Here is a 14,687-nt window from a genome sequence, read left to right on the forward strand (position 1 = left end):
GGTCTTTGTTTCTGCATCCCCAGCACACGACTGGCAAAAGGCTTTTGGAGATTATTCCAGTTCACTCGCAAAGGCAAAATGGACAAAAACATGTGCACTGCAGGTGGGGCAGATGTAACATGTGCGCAGATAGTTCGATTTGGATGGGGGTTTGTCCTTCAAACTGATATCTATATTGCAGTGTAGAAATAAAGCAGCCAGTATTTACCCTGCACAGAAACAATATAACGCCCAAATCTAACTCTCTCTGCACATGTTACATCAGCCCCACCTGCAGTGCATATGGTTTTATCCAATGGAGAGTGAATTTGCCTAAACCAGTATAACCCCCTTTATGTACTGTGCTTCTGCTGTCGGTGTTTATGGTCGGATGCAGTATTATCAGTAATAATGCTATTATATTATAGGTCACATATAGTTCTGTAATGACACTGCTGGTAACTAACGGGTAGCACCAAACAGCACCCCTATTGTTCCCATTGCACCCCACAAATTACAGCCCTTCAGTAAAGGTGATAATACTGTGAGTGTGACTCAGCTGCAGATAACTAGATAGAATGTAACCTTTATTTCTGTGTCAGTAGTTTCATTATGACCTCACGGGTCTCTGTACTGATTGCATTGTTATCTAAGCTTATGTCTGTCAGCTGGCTGGCCGCATTGGATTCCAGGCTCTCCGCGATGGCCCGGCCACCTTCCTCCCCTATATCATTGCTATCCAAGTCAATGGAGACCAGCCTTCGGTTAGCCTGTATTACATCCGCGATAAGCCTGGCACCTGCATCCCCAAGGTGGTTCTCGTCCAGCAGTAGGTGGGTGAGGTTTGTGTTCATCTTCACCGCCGCAAACAGCTCCCGCCAGGCATCGCAGGCCCCTCCGCAGCTCTGGGCCAGGCCGAGGTGTGTTAGAGGTGGGTTAAGCTGGAGAAAGGCTGCAACGCTTCCAAGTCCGTCGCCACCTAGATGATTCCCCCCTATGTCCAGCTCTGACAGCTGGAAGCCAGTGGTGTCATGGGAGTCGTCCTTTGTCAGTAGATCCGAGAGCCCTCTCATCAGTGTTTTTACGCCTACGTCGCCTAATTGGTTCCCGTACAACCTGCAGAGAGGACCAAACACGATGCATTAATATATGGACGTTTTAAGCCAAGTCCGTCTGTGACGGCCATAAAGGAGATGGAGGCAGTTTGCAGGGGAGTAGACTGGACATGGGCATCACACTCTACTCACAAGAGACTCTTTATGGAAGGTTTCTCCCTGACCAGTTGGACGAGCGTCTCTGCTCCGCCAGGCCCGATGTCATTGAGGTTTAGGTTGAGGCTTTCCAGCTCAGACCTGCTGCCGGTTATCGCTGGAGCCAGGTGTTGTAGCAGGAAGTCGGTCATTCCCGTGTTCCTGAGGACCAGCTGTTCCACCTCATCGCATTCCCGCAGGACAGCCGTGAGGTCTGTGATCTGTATAATGGGAAAGGGACAGTATTCCACAACACGGGACTGCAGTTTAAACCTGGGGTGGTATGAAATGTCGACATGGCCTCAATTTTGAATTATTCATGCCTACACTCTGGATGTTGGCATAGCATTTTTACAGTGTTTGAGCCATAACTGTAGTATCTTAATAGATTTACCTATATGTGTGTGAGATGATTTGGGTTTTATTCTATCTCACCTGGCAAAGAAGATCGTCTTCACCTGGCGTCGTCTCATCACCTGCGCCCTCCTCGTTGTCACCTGCGCCCTCCGTCTTCTCATCCAGTTTCTGTCTCTCTGCTGCCACCTGCTGTTCCATCACTGGTACTGGACTGTTTGCTCTGGAGTTTGTTTCTTGAGAAAGTAAATACTTTGGTTAATCGAGACCATTCATGATATTTTTATAAGGGGAAATGTGATAAACTGGGGACTGGAAAATCTGCAAAATTCCAACCCAAAGATTTAAAAATAGAAAAAATGATTTGCCAATTTTAATCCAGTGCTGTGATATCTCATTATAGGTAGTCCTAAAATCATCTGTAAATCAGAACCAAAAACATTCACTGCAGCACAGATTATTTCAGGAGACAAGTGATCGTGTGGTCAGAACTAAACCGGTGATCATCTGAATAGGAAAACATAAATATTTCCGTAGCTTTAAATTTAATAAAATATTTTGGGGGCAGAGGGCCCCAGCGATCGGTAACACACCTGGAACGGTGGGGTTGTCACTGCTGTCGCTGGAATCGCTCAGCTCCACGTCGGAGTACCAGGCCTCTCCTCCCAGCGCTAGCGCTAATTTCCGGTGGATTGAGTTTGCTGAGTGTGATAACAGAGGGTATACTGTAGACGGGTTAATTAGTGATTACATACAGAGAAGTCATATAACCTTACAGCAGGTATGTCCAACCTGTGGCCCTCCAGCTGTTGTGAAACTACAAGTCCCATCATGCCTTGCCACAGGTTTGCTATTAGGGAATGTTAAAACTATGGCAAGGCATGCTGGGATGTGTAGTTTCACATCGGCTGGAGGGCCATGGAGGGACATGGCTGCATTACAGAAAATGTGTGAGAACCTGATTGGGAGAAAACTGAGGATGTATTATGTTTTAGTAACCGTACAATGTGGGTGTTTCCTGTTATTCGCTGCTTATTAGTAAAAAAAATCCATCTAGAATTACTATTATTACACCTCTACTAATCCTGTGCTGTATATACTTCTAGTGTGTGATTGGTTGGAAATTGTTACGATCATTTAACGGGGGTGGAATGTACTAATGGGAAAATGCAGTATATCGCCCGTTTTTGGGGTTTTACCGCAATTCACATTTGTACTAAGCCCTGGACCCCGGGCTTAGGCCCTTATTCAAAATTTTTCTCAAAATGGGCAGTAACATGTGCAGAGAGAGTTACATTTGGGTGGGGTGTGTTGAAACTGAAATCTAAACTGCAGTGTACAAATAATGCAGCCAGTATTTACCCTGCACAGAAACAAAAGAACTCACCCAAATCTAACTCTCTGCACATGTTACATCTGCCCCACCAACAGTGCACATGGTTTTGCCCATTTTGAGAACAAGTTGTACTGTGATCAGATCTAATGTGATTAGTATCAGGATAATAAGTGCACAGTAATATATCAATATAGACACCTGTTGTCCCTTTTTATGAAAGTTATAGATCTATATCTTGATCTTATCTGACTTTTTCCAAAAGGTGTCAGATGCTGTGACTCTCTAGGCCCCTATAACACACATTACCAGTAACTATATATTATATATATTTTATGACGTGCAGCATTGGCGTAGCGGTCAGCATTACTGCCACATAGCAGTGAGACGGGTTCATTTATTAAGGCCCTGTCTGTGTCCAGTCTGTACGGTGTCCGGTTCTTCTGGGTTTTCTGGTTTCCACCCCCATAACTGGCAGGTTACTAGTCCGGGTATGTCATGTGATATGGAATATTAATGGTAATCTCCGCTGGTGCAGGGACTGGTGTGAATGACTGATGTACTCTCTGTATAGCGTGGGATAATGTGTGAGCTTCATAGGTAACTGTTATAAACCATCTCAATATACAGAGGAGATTTCAAGCCCGACCATCCACTACATCGTGGTGGGAGTATAAAATAATGTCACTTTGTTGGTGTGTTGACTATGTCGACATTAGGGACAAAAAAAAAAGGGGGAAAACTCATGTTGACATTTTGACTGTTGGTCTTCCCATTGTCGACATGCTTGTGAGGACCTTCAAACCCTGTGGACATTACTCATGTCAAACTATCTCATGTGTTGACCTTAGCCATGTTGATCTATTTCACGTGTCGCCCTAAACCATGTCGACCCAGTGACCCATACCGGTACAGAGACATAACAAGGACTATTGGCCCATGGCAATGTGAGAAACTGCATTCTCCCCTGAGTGCTCCTGATACGGGGGGATGAGTGGCCAGGGAGGGAGTGTTGTGTCGCCCACTTCGTTGTCATTGTCCGACCTCTCGCCGTCTGCTTACCAACAGTTGACTCTCCTTCTTTCCTAATAAGTGTCCTATCTGCCCTGGTGCCCATGGCACATTCCCTACCCGCCCCACCTCGTTACGCCACTGATAATGTATTCTGTGTCGGTGCCATGGCAGTCACATTTGCTTGGTAATGGGTCCCAGACCCTTGTTTTATAAAGCACTCTGATACTGTGCATCATTCTGCTTTCACTATATTAATGGTATCATAAGTGGTGTTATTCTATAGCCTACACGGGCACGATTCTGGACAGTCTCCCTCTACCTCTTCAATCATTTGGGCAAAGCCTGGTATTGGATTTTAAATGATTGCTGCTTTAAATATAGCAGAAGTCTGTCCATAATCGTGGTCCCGTGCGGGGATCTGGCAGATTATCACATTTAGGGCCAGATGTACGCTTCAAAAGTGATAAAATAGAGAGTGATAAACAACCAGCCAATCAGCTCCTGCCTGACATTTTTCAAACACAGTCTGTGGCATGGCTGGTAGGAGCTGACTGGCTGGCTGTTTATCACGCTCCATTTTATCACTTTTGAAGCTTAGTACATCTGGCACAGAGCCCGTAACGCCATTACTCACATTCCTCCGCACCGAGATTGGTGCTCTCCGTGTACTGTGTTGGTTCCGGACTCGTCTTCTCCGATGGCAATGACTCTGGATCTTCCTGACCTTCATGTACTGAGGCTGCTCCACTGGGAATGCTGCTTTCCGCCTCTATCTTCCATTCATCCCCAGTAGTGGGATTTCCTCCTACGTCCTTATCGTCCGTGGGCGCAGAAGTGTTGCATTCCTTTCTGGAATCTGTGACATATAAGCAACGGCGATTACCTTTGTTTTAGACCTGTCCAATGGATTTGCAGTCATCTCCTTCCTGTTGCTGACTGACATCATAAAACAGGCAGGTTGGGATAATTTGGACTACAGCATGATGGTCGACATGGGGTTTTTCACTGTTTTTTGACCCACTTGTTAACACAGTCGACATGGACACAGTTTAAAGTGCACCGCTGCGCTCACAATGCTTCGGGCATGGTGCCTCACTACGCTCGGCACACTATTTTATTTTCCCACCATACCCTAGTGGATGGTAGGGCATGAAATACCGGCAGCACACGACGGCTCAAAAAACATTGAAAAACCCCATGTTGACCTAGACACCAAATGACCATCTTATCCTCATTCTCTAATCTTATTACAGTCAAGCTCCATGGATTGTAGATGTGCGGGAATTACGGACCTAAATGACCCAACATGAAACTCTGAGAAATTATTTGTACTTCTAAGGGGATAACTGGAGACAGGAAGGTCCATCAATAGAATGAGAGTGATGAGATTGGGCAGCTTAGCGGTAATTAGAAAACCAGAGTCTGGTCCTCACCACACAGGACTGTGAGTGCAGGCCAGTCCCGATCACTGGAGACTACTGCAGACCGCACTGGCCCGATCACTGGAGACTACTGAGGACCTCACTGTAGATGCTCCACAAGCTGTACAAGGTTCCAATGTGGTTCCTAAAGACTTTGTCTCTCACCAATACTCTTACATGGGCACCCATGGAGGAACTTCTACAGCACTGTTGCCGTGCTCAGGTCACACCGTCCAACACGTATCGCAAGGCACGTCCTATTACAGAGACTATTGGAGAATGTCCCCTGATCTTCAGCCTCTTCTGTACTGGCCAGTATCTGCTCAGGAGTCCATCATCAGCCAATCACTGAGCAATAATACAGGGGATACAGCATAGAGGAAGACTATGTGGGAAGGCTACTGGAGAGATGTTCTACAATTGGATGAGTCTTCAGTATAGATTTTTGGCTTACATGAGAAACGTTACGTTTGGAGAAAATCCAACACTGGAATTTCCTCTTCACCATGATACACATTAGTGGCAGACTCATGGCGTGGGCCGTTTTGCTGTCATGGTTCCAGGATGACTGGAAATCATTGAAGGAACTATGAATTCTGGATAGTACCAGCAAATTCTACATGAGAATGTCCTGGTCTCTGTCTGTGGACATAAGTGGACATAATATGGGTCTTGCAAAAAGACAATGAGCCTGATGGCACAGTACAGTCTACAAAAAATGGCTGAAGAATTTTACTCCAGACTTTAATAAAGATATAAATCTGTTGTGGGTGTCCATGCAAGAAACCCAGGCAATGGGCAATCCCTTCCAAGGCAGAACCATGCCTTGTAAATGATTGCCCCTTTTCAAAAGGCGTCCAAGTTTGGCCAGAATCCCGAACGGGCTGAACTCGGACGTCATTACATCTTGCCCAACATCCCTGAGATGGTCGCAGTTCTGGAAGGAATAATGAGTCCAAATCCCTCCAAGCTAAAGTGTGGGACTGGCCAACAATTCCTCTTTGTGACAATGAAATTCAATGTTGGTTCATTTTGATCAACGAATGATCTAACTATTGTGTGTTATTTTTATTTATTAGGTTCCTGTTATTTCTAAAGATCTGGGCGTATTAAATATCACATTTACACAGAAATACAGAAATTTTGGAAGGATTCGTTAACTTTTGCAGCCCCCAGGCATCTACGTCTTACAGAGTGAGGGCACAGCCTTACCTCTCAGACGTGGTCTACGGGTTCTCTGATGTCGGTGGTGCACTTTATTCTCTTGCTCTGAGTCTGTCATTTCCTGTGGGGCGGTCTTTTTCTTTACCCTCTTCTTCCTCCTTGGCGGTGGCTGCGTATTGGGCGGAGCCACGCAGATGCTGTGTGTGCTCCAGGTTGTCACCTGTATGGCTCCCATATTCTTTTCTAGTGCTGAAATATGGAGAGGAAGGTCAGGCGGCCAAGTCTGGGTCATGGTCATGCCCCAGTGGCCTAAATGTGCTTACATAATATTCTCCAGAGGGAAATTCCACACACACACACACACACACACACCACCCCCCACCCCCCCCCCCACCCCCCGCAGGAAAGCTCAAAGTATAGAAGGCCACATGTGGCCCCCAGCAGATTATTCCCCACCATGGATCTCAGTGGTAACATACCCTTCTCTTGGCTGGTGATTGACCCATCACAGGTGCGGTCTGTTCCTGGTGTTATCTGGTGTCTGTTTTGGCTTTGACGCTCAATACACCTGGAAGATAAATAACAGGCTTTAATGCAGTCATTGCTGAGCATCCTGGGTGTAGCTATAGTGGGTGCGATACGTGCCATTGCTATGGTGCCCAGAAGCTTAGGGTGTGACCATGCTCTTATAGTTATCTGTCAAGTTCCCAACATGGGTCTGGTCCGTTGCCCTGGCCATACAAGGAAAGCTCCACACTCATATGATCCATCTCCCCTGCTTCACCCACACGGGCACAGCTGAGCTCATCAGAAAACCTGGCACTGTCAGAGAGTGGGCCTCTCATTGGTTACAGTCTATGTGAAGCTGGGGTGCAGGAACTTGTCACCGAGATTAATAATGTCTTGTACCACAAGGTGTCCGGGTGATAGGTTAACATTTACAAAGGGTTGACAAGTGAAAATTTTGCTACACTAATTGGGAGTCCACATGATCATTATCACCAAAATAACAAGAAAAACTTGTGTAGACCTGTCATGGTCAGTTGCCGTTCCCTGCCTCCGTATTACTGCTGCAGAGAGGTACCTGTTGCAAGGCTTCCCTCCGCTCAGTTGGATGATTCTGAAGCACCCTCGCCTTCCCTGCTGAACTCCCAGGCGGTAGCGGTACTCACAGCACCAGCTGAGTCTTGCTGCGATGAGTCCGTTGATGTAGATGCTGGCACTGAATGGATATCCAAAGTGACGCCGGGAGATTATCTGGAACAAGTCTTAGGTACAAATAGAATTTAGGATTAGGCACTGAGAAGGGAGGGGTTAGGGTTAGGAAAGAAGTGAGTGCCAAACCCTAACCCCTCCCTTCTTAGTGCTAAACCATAAACTCTCACTTCTTAAGGTGCCCATACACGTTACAATTATTGTATGCAATATCGCATCTCATCGCATCTTGGTTTTACGATGAGATGAAATCTAGTACCCTCTTCTTCCTCCTTGGCGGTGGCTGCGTATTGGGTATTGGTTTTCTTTCAAGGTGCCTGGACACAGAGCATAGCTACGGCCCCGCCCACCCACGTGATTTGATTTTCCCACAGGCCAATCAGTCAAATGGATGACCATTGATAGGTAAAAATATCGATGGTCATCCATTGCATATTTTAACACTCTCGATGGCCTGTTGCACTGTTGCCATCAATGACAACCATCAATGGCAATGGCAACGATGACCATCCCTATATAGGCGTTCGCAGCCGTGATTCACCATCAAATGATTTTTTTCCCCTCTCGCAGCGCTGAGTAAGGTAGGACGCCCTCTGCGCTGCGAAGGCCGTGGAGAGAAGGAGGCTGCTGATGACTGCTTGCTGTCACTCAAACAGTGGGCGCAGTGTGAGCACAGGCGTACGGAGCGTGTGCGAGCCCAGACCAGAGGCTCACACATGGGCACAGTGGGCCGTGGGCATGCAAGGTCCAGTGAAAATCAGCGGATCTGTATTGGTTCCATATTGTTTGCACAGGAGTAATGACCTAGGGCAGAGGTTCCCAATCTTTTTTGATTCACGGCACCCTAGAGAATCAGAATTTTTTTCACGGCACCCCTAGGTCCAAAAAAAATTAATTAGATTGGGTTTATATGCGATTCTTAGAGGCAGTTATGTGGTAAAGTGCAGGATTTGCTTCTGTTTGTACACATTCTATGATTGGCAGCCACCAGCACTGGCTTTGCTCCTAAATAATTAACCATTAATAGTTTGAGTTGGTCCTGGACCACCAAGCCGCGGCACCCCGGCATGTGTCCTGAGGCACCCCAGGGAGCCGCGGCACACAGTTTGGGAACCACTGACCTAGGGTACTAGCGAGGACTTACCTCCTGGGCTCAGGTAACCCTTATACACACAGATGTTCTCCCCACCACAGATCTGCTGGAACATACTCAGCTCATCTTTCGGCTTTATCACCTCGTTGCTCAGACAGAACCCCGTCCCTAGGTACTGAAGCGCCATTTTTACATTGGACTGTTTATTCAACCTTTGTGGGTTTATTGTATTGTTCAAGTCATAAGCAGACTGAGAAACCTAAAGGAGACAACATACGCGTCACAAATGTTACACGATAGAAGTGTTGTAGTGACATCTTTATTCATTTCAAAAATGAATTCAAAAACATTTCCGTTTTGGGGTAAGCTACGGCAACTCTCTTGTGGCTGGCAGGAAAGTAACTATTACAGCCTAAAATAAAAGGGGTCTATTTTTAAACATTATTATAACTACTTTTTTAAAGTTATTAGCGAGTGCAACTTTTCAAACTCATCGCCATTGTCCCCCCGCTGATAGGCAGCTGTATCGATGAAGCCCAACAGTGATACTTAACCCTTTGAGTGCCAAAAATTCAAAAATATCTGCAAAAAATGCCCCAGCGTCGCTCTCGTTTGTTATATAAATTAAAATTCAAAAATGTTGTGTGGTTGTACCTTCAACAAATGATGCCCATCTCCCTTTCCAAGATGGACGTCTCATGCTACAATACCACGGTCTCTACATTCATTTGGGCTAACGAGAAGCCTAGGATGCCTTTGGCTAGACTGTTTATTCACAAAACAGAGGGCGGCTTCAGCTTGCCTCAGGTGCAAAAGTTCTCCCAGGCTGATATATTACACCACTGATTGGCTTCTACAACGTTCGGAATACACCAATGAAGCAATAGAACTAGAGTTATTTCATCCATATTCCCCTGCAGCTTTATTGCATACCCCGCGTGGCAAGATCCCTACCCCTGTGAAAGACAACATTCTTTTTAGAGATGTCTATAAAATGTGGATAGCCATCAATGCACGGTTTAGTAGAAATGACTCCAGCACACCCTTTTCTACACTAGGGGGTAACACATGCTTCCCCACTCCCAGGGTTGGAACATGCTATCTATTTAGAATGGAGACGGAAAGGCATCTCAGCCATACAAAATGTTTTTGACCCAGGTGGCAATGTCGTACCCTTCTCTGACCTCTCGGAGAAATACCATCTCCATAAATCTCAATTTATTTTGTATCTCCAGGCTAGACATTATGCACAGTCCCTACCCAAACCGTTTGTACCACCTATAACCCCTGGTCCAATTTTATCTCTTCTAGCTACCAATAATGTGCTGGGATATAGAATAAGGTATTTATATCAACAACTAGTGGCAATACCAAGAGACAAGTTAATTCAGCGCTTGAAACTGGCATGGACTGATATTACATCCCTTCCCCCAAAGACTTCCATGACTTCCCACCACGCTAAAGCACCTACAATCCTCCTCCCTAAAAGAGAGTCATGGCGAGCGGTGGTGGAACGCGTCCTACGACCTTTTCATACCCCCACTATTCCAAGTCGGCGTGGAGCTGATTTTCTAAAGTGTGGCGAGCGCAGCGAGCCACCAAGCCTGAAGCGTGGCGAGTGGACATATAATACATGTAAAGTAATCCGCGTCCCCTCACCACGCTTCAGGATCGGTGGCGAGGGGACCCCCTGAAGTTGCATGTGATAAACGTGTGACCCCTTCCGGGGAGCTGCCAGGGAAATCAGGTCCTTAGGACAAATCGTTCTAATGTAGGAAGGAGTGAGGCTCAGGGGGCTAAGGCTGTCTGAAGATGGGTTCAATTCCTAAAGTCAAGCACCTAAAACTTTCAGATTGTTGAGCTTAATAAATTGGGTAATTACCGTACAGCTTCCGTAATTATAAACACTGGTAAAAAACTGTTTCAAATAAAAAATGTTGCAATCCAAAATCCTGAATTTTGGATTTAAATAGGAATTTGCGAACCACAGGAAGATCCGAACCGGACTCCTCTGGAGATTCGGACTGGGTTTTGGTTTGGTTTTGGGGTGGATTGGGATTTTTAGAGCATTGAACCCCACTTCTCTACTTTCCATGAAATGAAGATGCCACATAAGTGTGATACCCTGGGGTTTACCTGATATCCGGTCATGGAGAGTAGCCGATGTGATGGAGACAGTAACTTTGGTGTCACAAAAGTTTTGAAAGAACTTGTAAATGATGTAGGGATGAAGGGCGCTGAGTAGTCGATACTGAAGTTCATTGTGTTCATGATCATCGATGTACACTTCAGATAGGCACACGGTAATGGCGTCATGATTCCAGGACCTCTGCTGATGACGTGATCCAGCCAGGCGTAAGTCTGTAATTCAGATTGACTTACGTCATTGAATGCAATGTAGACATACTTCTTGGAAGTCTTATTGCTGTGCACCAGTTCAAAAGGAGATAAGAACCACAGAAAATAAAAACCTACATTAAAAATATTTAAATTCAATTTAGTAATATAATATTGGTATCAAACATTGTTCGTGATGAAATCTACCAATTACCAGTAAATAAATACGGCTAGAATCTAAGCGCGAGCACGGGACCCGTATTGCACATGTGCAGTGAGTGTTCTGCGTTGTGGAATCAGTTACGCTGTAGACATGACGGACAGTCTGCAGCTCTTTGGGCTCAGGGGAAGGGGGGGGGGGAGTGTGGTGCCTGCAGCAGTTTCACAAAACAGTGTCGCCTGTTTGTAGACACAGTGCCATGGTTAGGGTCTCTGTTAGCCAGCCCTTTGGACGGACTTGCAGCCCCCGGCCTACGTGCCCTCACCAGTCACTCAGCCGGAAGTGTCTGGAGGCTGCATCCTTGAACATCACGCATGCATGCAGAGTGCAGCTACTTATACCAGATGCTTCCTGCTGCATTACTGTATCTATGAATTGCTGCTGCATTACCGTATCTGTGTTTAAATGCTGCATAACTGAATCTGTGCATCGCTGCAGCATTACCGTATCTGTGTTTCACTGCTGCAAAACTATCTGTACATTGTTGCAGCATTACCGTATATGTGCATCGCTGCTGCATTACTGTATCTGTGCAACATTACCGTATCTATGCATTGTTGCATTATCGTATATGTGCATCACTGTTGCATGACCATATCTGTGCACCGCTGATGCATTACTGTTTCTGTGCAACATTACGTATCTGTGCATCACTACTGCATTACCGTATCTGTGCATTGCTGCAGCATTACCGTATCTGTGCATTGCTGCAGCATTACCATATCTGTGCTTCGCTGCAGCATTAATGTATCTGTGCATCGCTTCAGCATTACCGTTACTGTGCATCGCTTCAGCATTACCGTTACTGTGCATCGCTGCAGCATTAATGTATCTGTGCATCGCTGCAGCATTAATGTATCTGTGCATCGCTTCAGCATTACCGTTACTGTGCATCGCTTCAGCATTACCGTTACTGTGCATCGCTGCAGCATTAATGTATCTGTGCATCGCTGCAGCATTAATGTATCTGTGCATCGCTGCAGCATTACTGTATCTGTGAATTGCTGCTGCATTACCGTATCTGTACATTGCTGCAGCATTACAGTATCTGTGAGTCCGCCAATTGTGTGCGGTTATAAGACGTTACAGTATAATGAGCTGTAATAATTTATATTCCATACTGTCCTTTAGTAATAACATTCCGCTCCCTGATTGTACCACCCTGGCATTAGCTCTCCCACGTGCCCACAGAGGTGCCGGCTGGTTAGACTGACACTAGAACATAATAAGCCTGAACTGTACGTGGTGTTGCCACTAATGTGAGTAACCTGAGCCAGGCCTGACACTGACACCTGTCACTCATACACACGGCTAATGTATGCATGAATTATGGATGATGTGACCAGCTCACCCTGACAGGTCCGTGCCCCGTGTGTGAGTGCAGGGGATTAACACAGGGCTCTCTGTAATCGCTGCTGCTGTACCTGCAGGTCATCTACCCAGGCTTACCCCGTTATATACGGCCATGGTATAAATGAGAGATTGGCTCTAGGTCCACAGTCATTAGGTCAACCACTAATGGCCGACAGTGGGTAGGTCGACACCTTTAAATGGTCAACATACTCACGGTCAACATTGACAGAAGGTCAACAAAAGCAAAAGGATGCCATAGACATGGCTGACACTGAAAAGGTTGACACTAATTTTTCATGTTATTGTGTCTGTGTTGACATATGTCGACATGGACCGTAAACGTGTACTACACACACTCTGGCAAGTGTCCCTTATATACACACTCCAGCAAGTGTCCCTTATATACGCACTCCGGCAACTCCCTTATATACGCACTCCGGCAAGTGTCCCTTATATACACACTCCGGCAAGTGTCCCTTATCCACACTCCGGCAAGTGTCCGTTATATACACACTCCGGCAAGTGTCCCTTATACACACTCCGGCAAGTGTCCCTTATATACACACTCCGGCAAGTGTCCCTTATACACACACTCCGACAAGTGTCCCTTATATACACACTCCGGCAAGTGTCCCTTATACACACACTCCGGCAAGTGTCCCTTATATACGCACTCCGGCAAGTGTCTGTTATACACACACTCCAGCAAGTGTTCCTTATATATACACCCCAGCAAGTTACCATTATATACGCACTCCGGCAAGTGTCCCTTATATACACACTCTGGCAAGGATCCATCAAATACACCCCCAGCAAGTGTCTATATACACCCAAGTGTCCATTATATAGACACACTCTGGCAATATAAGTATACACAGATAATATGCACTCTTGAGTAGGCAATTTGCTGCATTCCAGCTGCTATAGAACTACAAATAGCAGCATGCCCTGCCACACTTTTGCAATATTTGGAAGGGTACAGATGGGGCAGGCTTCGTCTTTGCTGGCGAATAGCCAGAATGTCACCGCTGGCGATCCGCCAGCAGCCTGCCTCACCATCTGACTGAGACGCGCGTGCACGTCTCAATCTCTGTCGGCAGGGAGACGGGAACCCTGTCCGTCTCCATTTCAGGGAGACGGACAGGGTTAGGGGGATGGGGTGCGGGCAGGCGGCGGGGACCCCGGTGACCACCGACAAGCCGGCGGTGACCCGGGGGAAGCGCTGGAAGCACCGTCGGAAGGGGACGCGCGCGCGTCCCCTTCTCGCTATAGAGATGGCGCTGGCGGGGGGATGGCGTCATCCCCTGCAAAGATGGGACCTGCCCCATCTGTATGTACTAAGCTTTGGAGAGAGCTAAAGTAGCATCCATGTTACAGGCTGTGTTTGAAAAATAACAGCAGCTGTTTGGCTGATACTTTGGGTAAAATTTAATAGGATGAGAGATTCACAAAGTGAGAGATTTGGGAAGAAATCATTTACACTGCAAAACCAGTTTGATTTTGCAGTGTAAATGATTGGCGCTTTAAAAAACCCCTGGAGATTTCTTCCCAAATCTCTCACTTTCTGAATCTCTCATCCGATTACATTTCACCCTTTATCTCTCTCCAACACTTAGTACATAATGTCCCTCGCTCTTATTACTGAACCCCTTCCAAGATGGATTGTATCTAATTCGGCCACGCGTAACTTGTACCCTCACTGGCTTTTCCCTGCGTGTGTGATGCAAAATGTAAAGAGAAACACAGACTGGTACTTGTCTCTGAGCGTCGCACCAATCAGCTCGCTCCGTATGGCGTAAAGGCGCTCAGTGAATGGGGGCGCTGTATTACACCAATGAGACACAATGGGTGAGATTTAATAGGATGAGATATTCAGAAAGTGAGAGATTTTGGAAGAAATCTCCAGTTTTTTTAAAGCGGCAATCATCTACACTTCAAAATCAAACTGGTTTTG

General features: G+C 46.3%; 1 protein-coding gene across 1 annotated transcript; it reads right to left on the reverse strand.

Moving 5' to 3' along the window:
• Positions 1–509: 509 nt before the first annotated feature.
• On the reverse strand, positions 510–11,689 carry LOC146036804 (uncharacterized). The gene is made up of 11 exons (XM_083160679.1): positions 11,646–11,689; positions 10,960–11,248; positions 8,875–9,082; positions 7,600–7,783; positions 6,995–7,083; positions 6,564–6,764; positions 4,565–4,786; positions 2,177–2,284; positions 1,665–1,819; positions 1,227–1,450; positions 510–1,095 (listed from the first exon to the last, which is right to left on the reverse strand). Exons 1-11 carry the CDS (start codon positions 11,687–11,689, stop codon positions 567–569), a joined length of 2,253 nt encoding a protein of 750 aa, XP_083016805.1. The 3' UTR covers positions 510–566.
• Positions 11,690–14,687: the final 2,998 nt, after the last annotated feature.

Source organism: Crinia signifera, chromosome 9, assembly GCF_055691185.1.
Source record: "Crinia signifera chromosome 9, ASM5569118v1, whole genome shotgun sequence".
Taxonomy (NCBI): domain Eukaryota; kingdom Metazoa; phylum Chordata; class Amphibia; order Anura; family Myobatrachidae; genus Crinia; species Crinia signifera.

Excerpts from the sequence above, each read along its gene's own strand:
- LOC146036804 (XM_083160679.1), bottom strand. The coding sequence starts at position 11,689 with ATGTTCAAGGATGCAGCCTCCAGACACTTCCGGCTGAGTGACTG. Across the intron at positions 7,784-8,874 it reads GGGTTACCTGAGCCCAGGAG|ACTTGTTCCAGATAATCTCC; the intron begins GTAAGTCCTCGC and ends TTTGTACCTAAG. Across the intron at positions 2,285-4,564 it reads CAATCTCGGTGCGGAGGAAT|CAAACTCAATCCACCGGAAA; the intron begins GTGAGTAATGGC and ends TATCACACTCAG.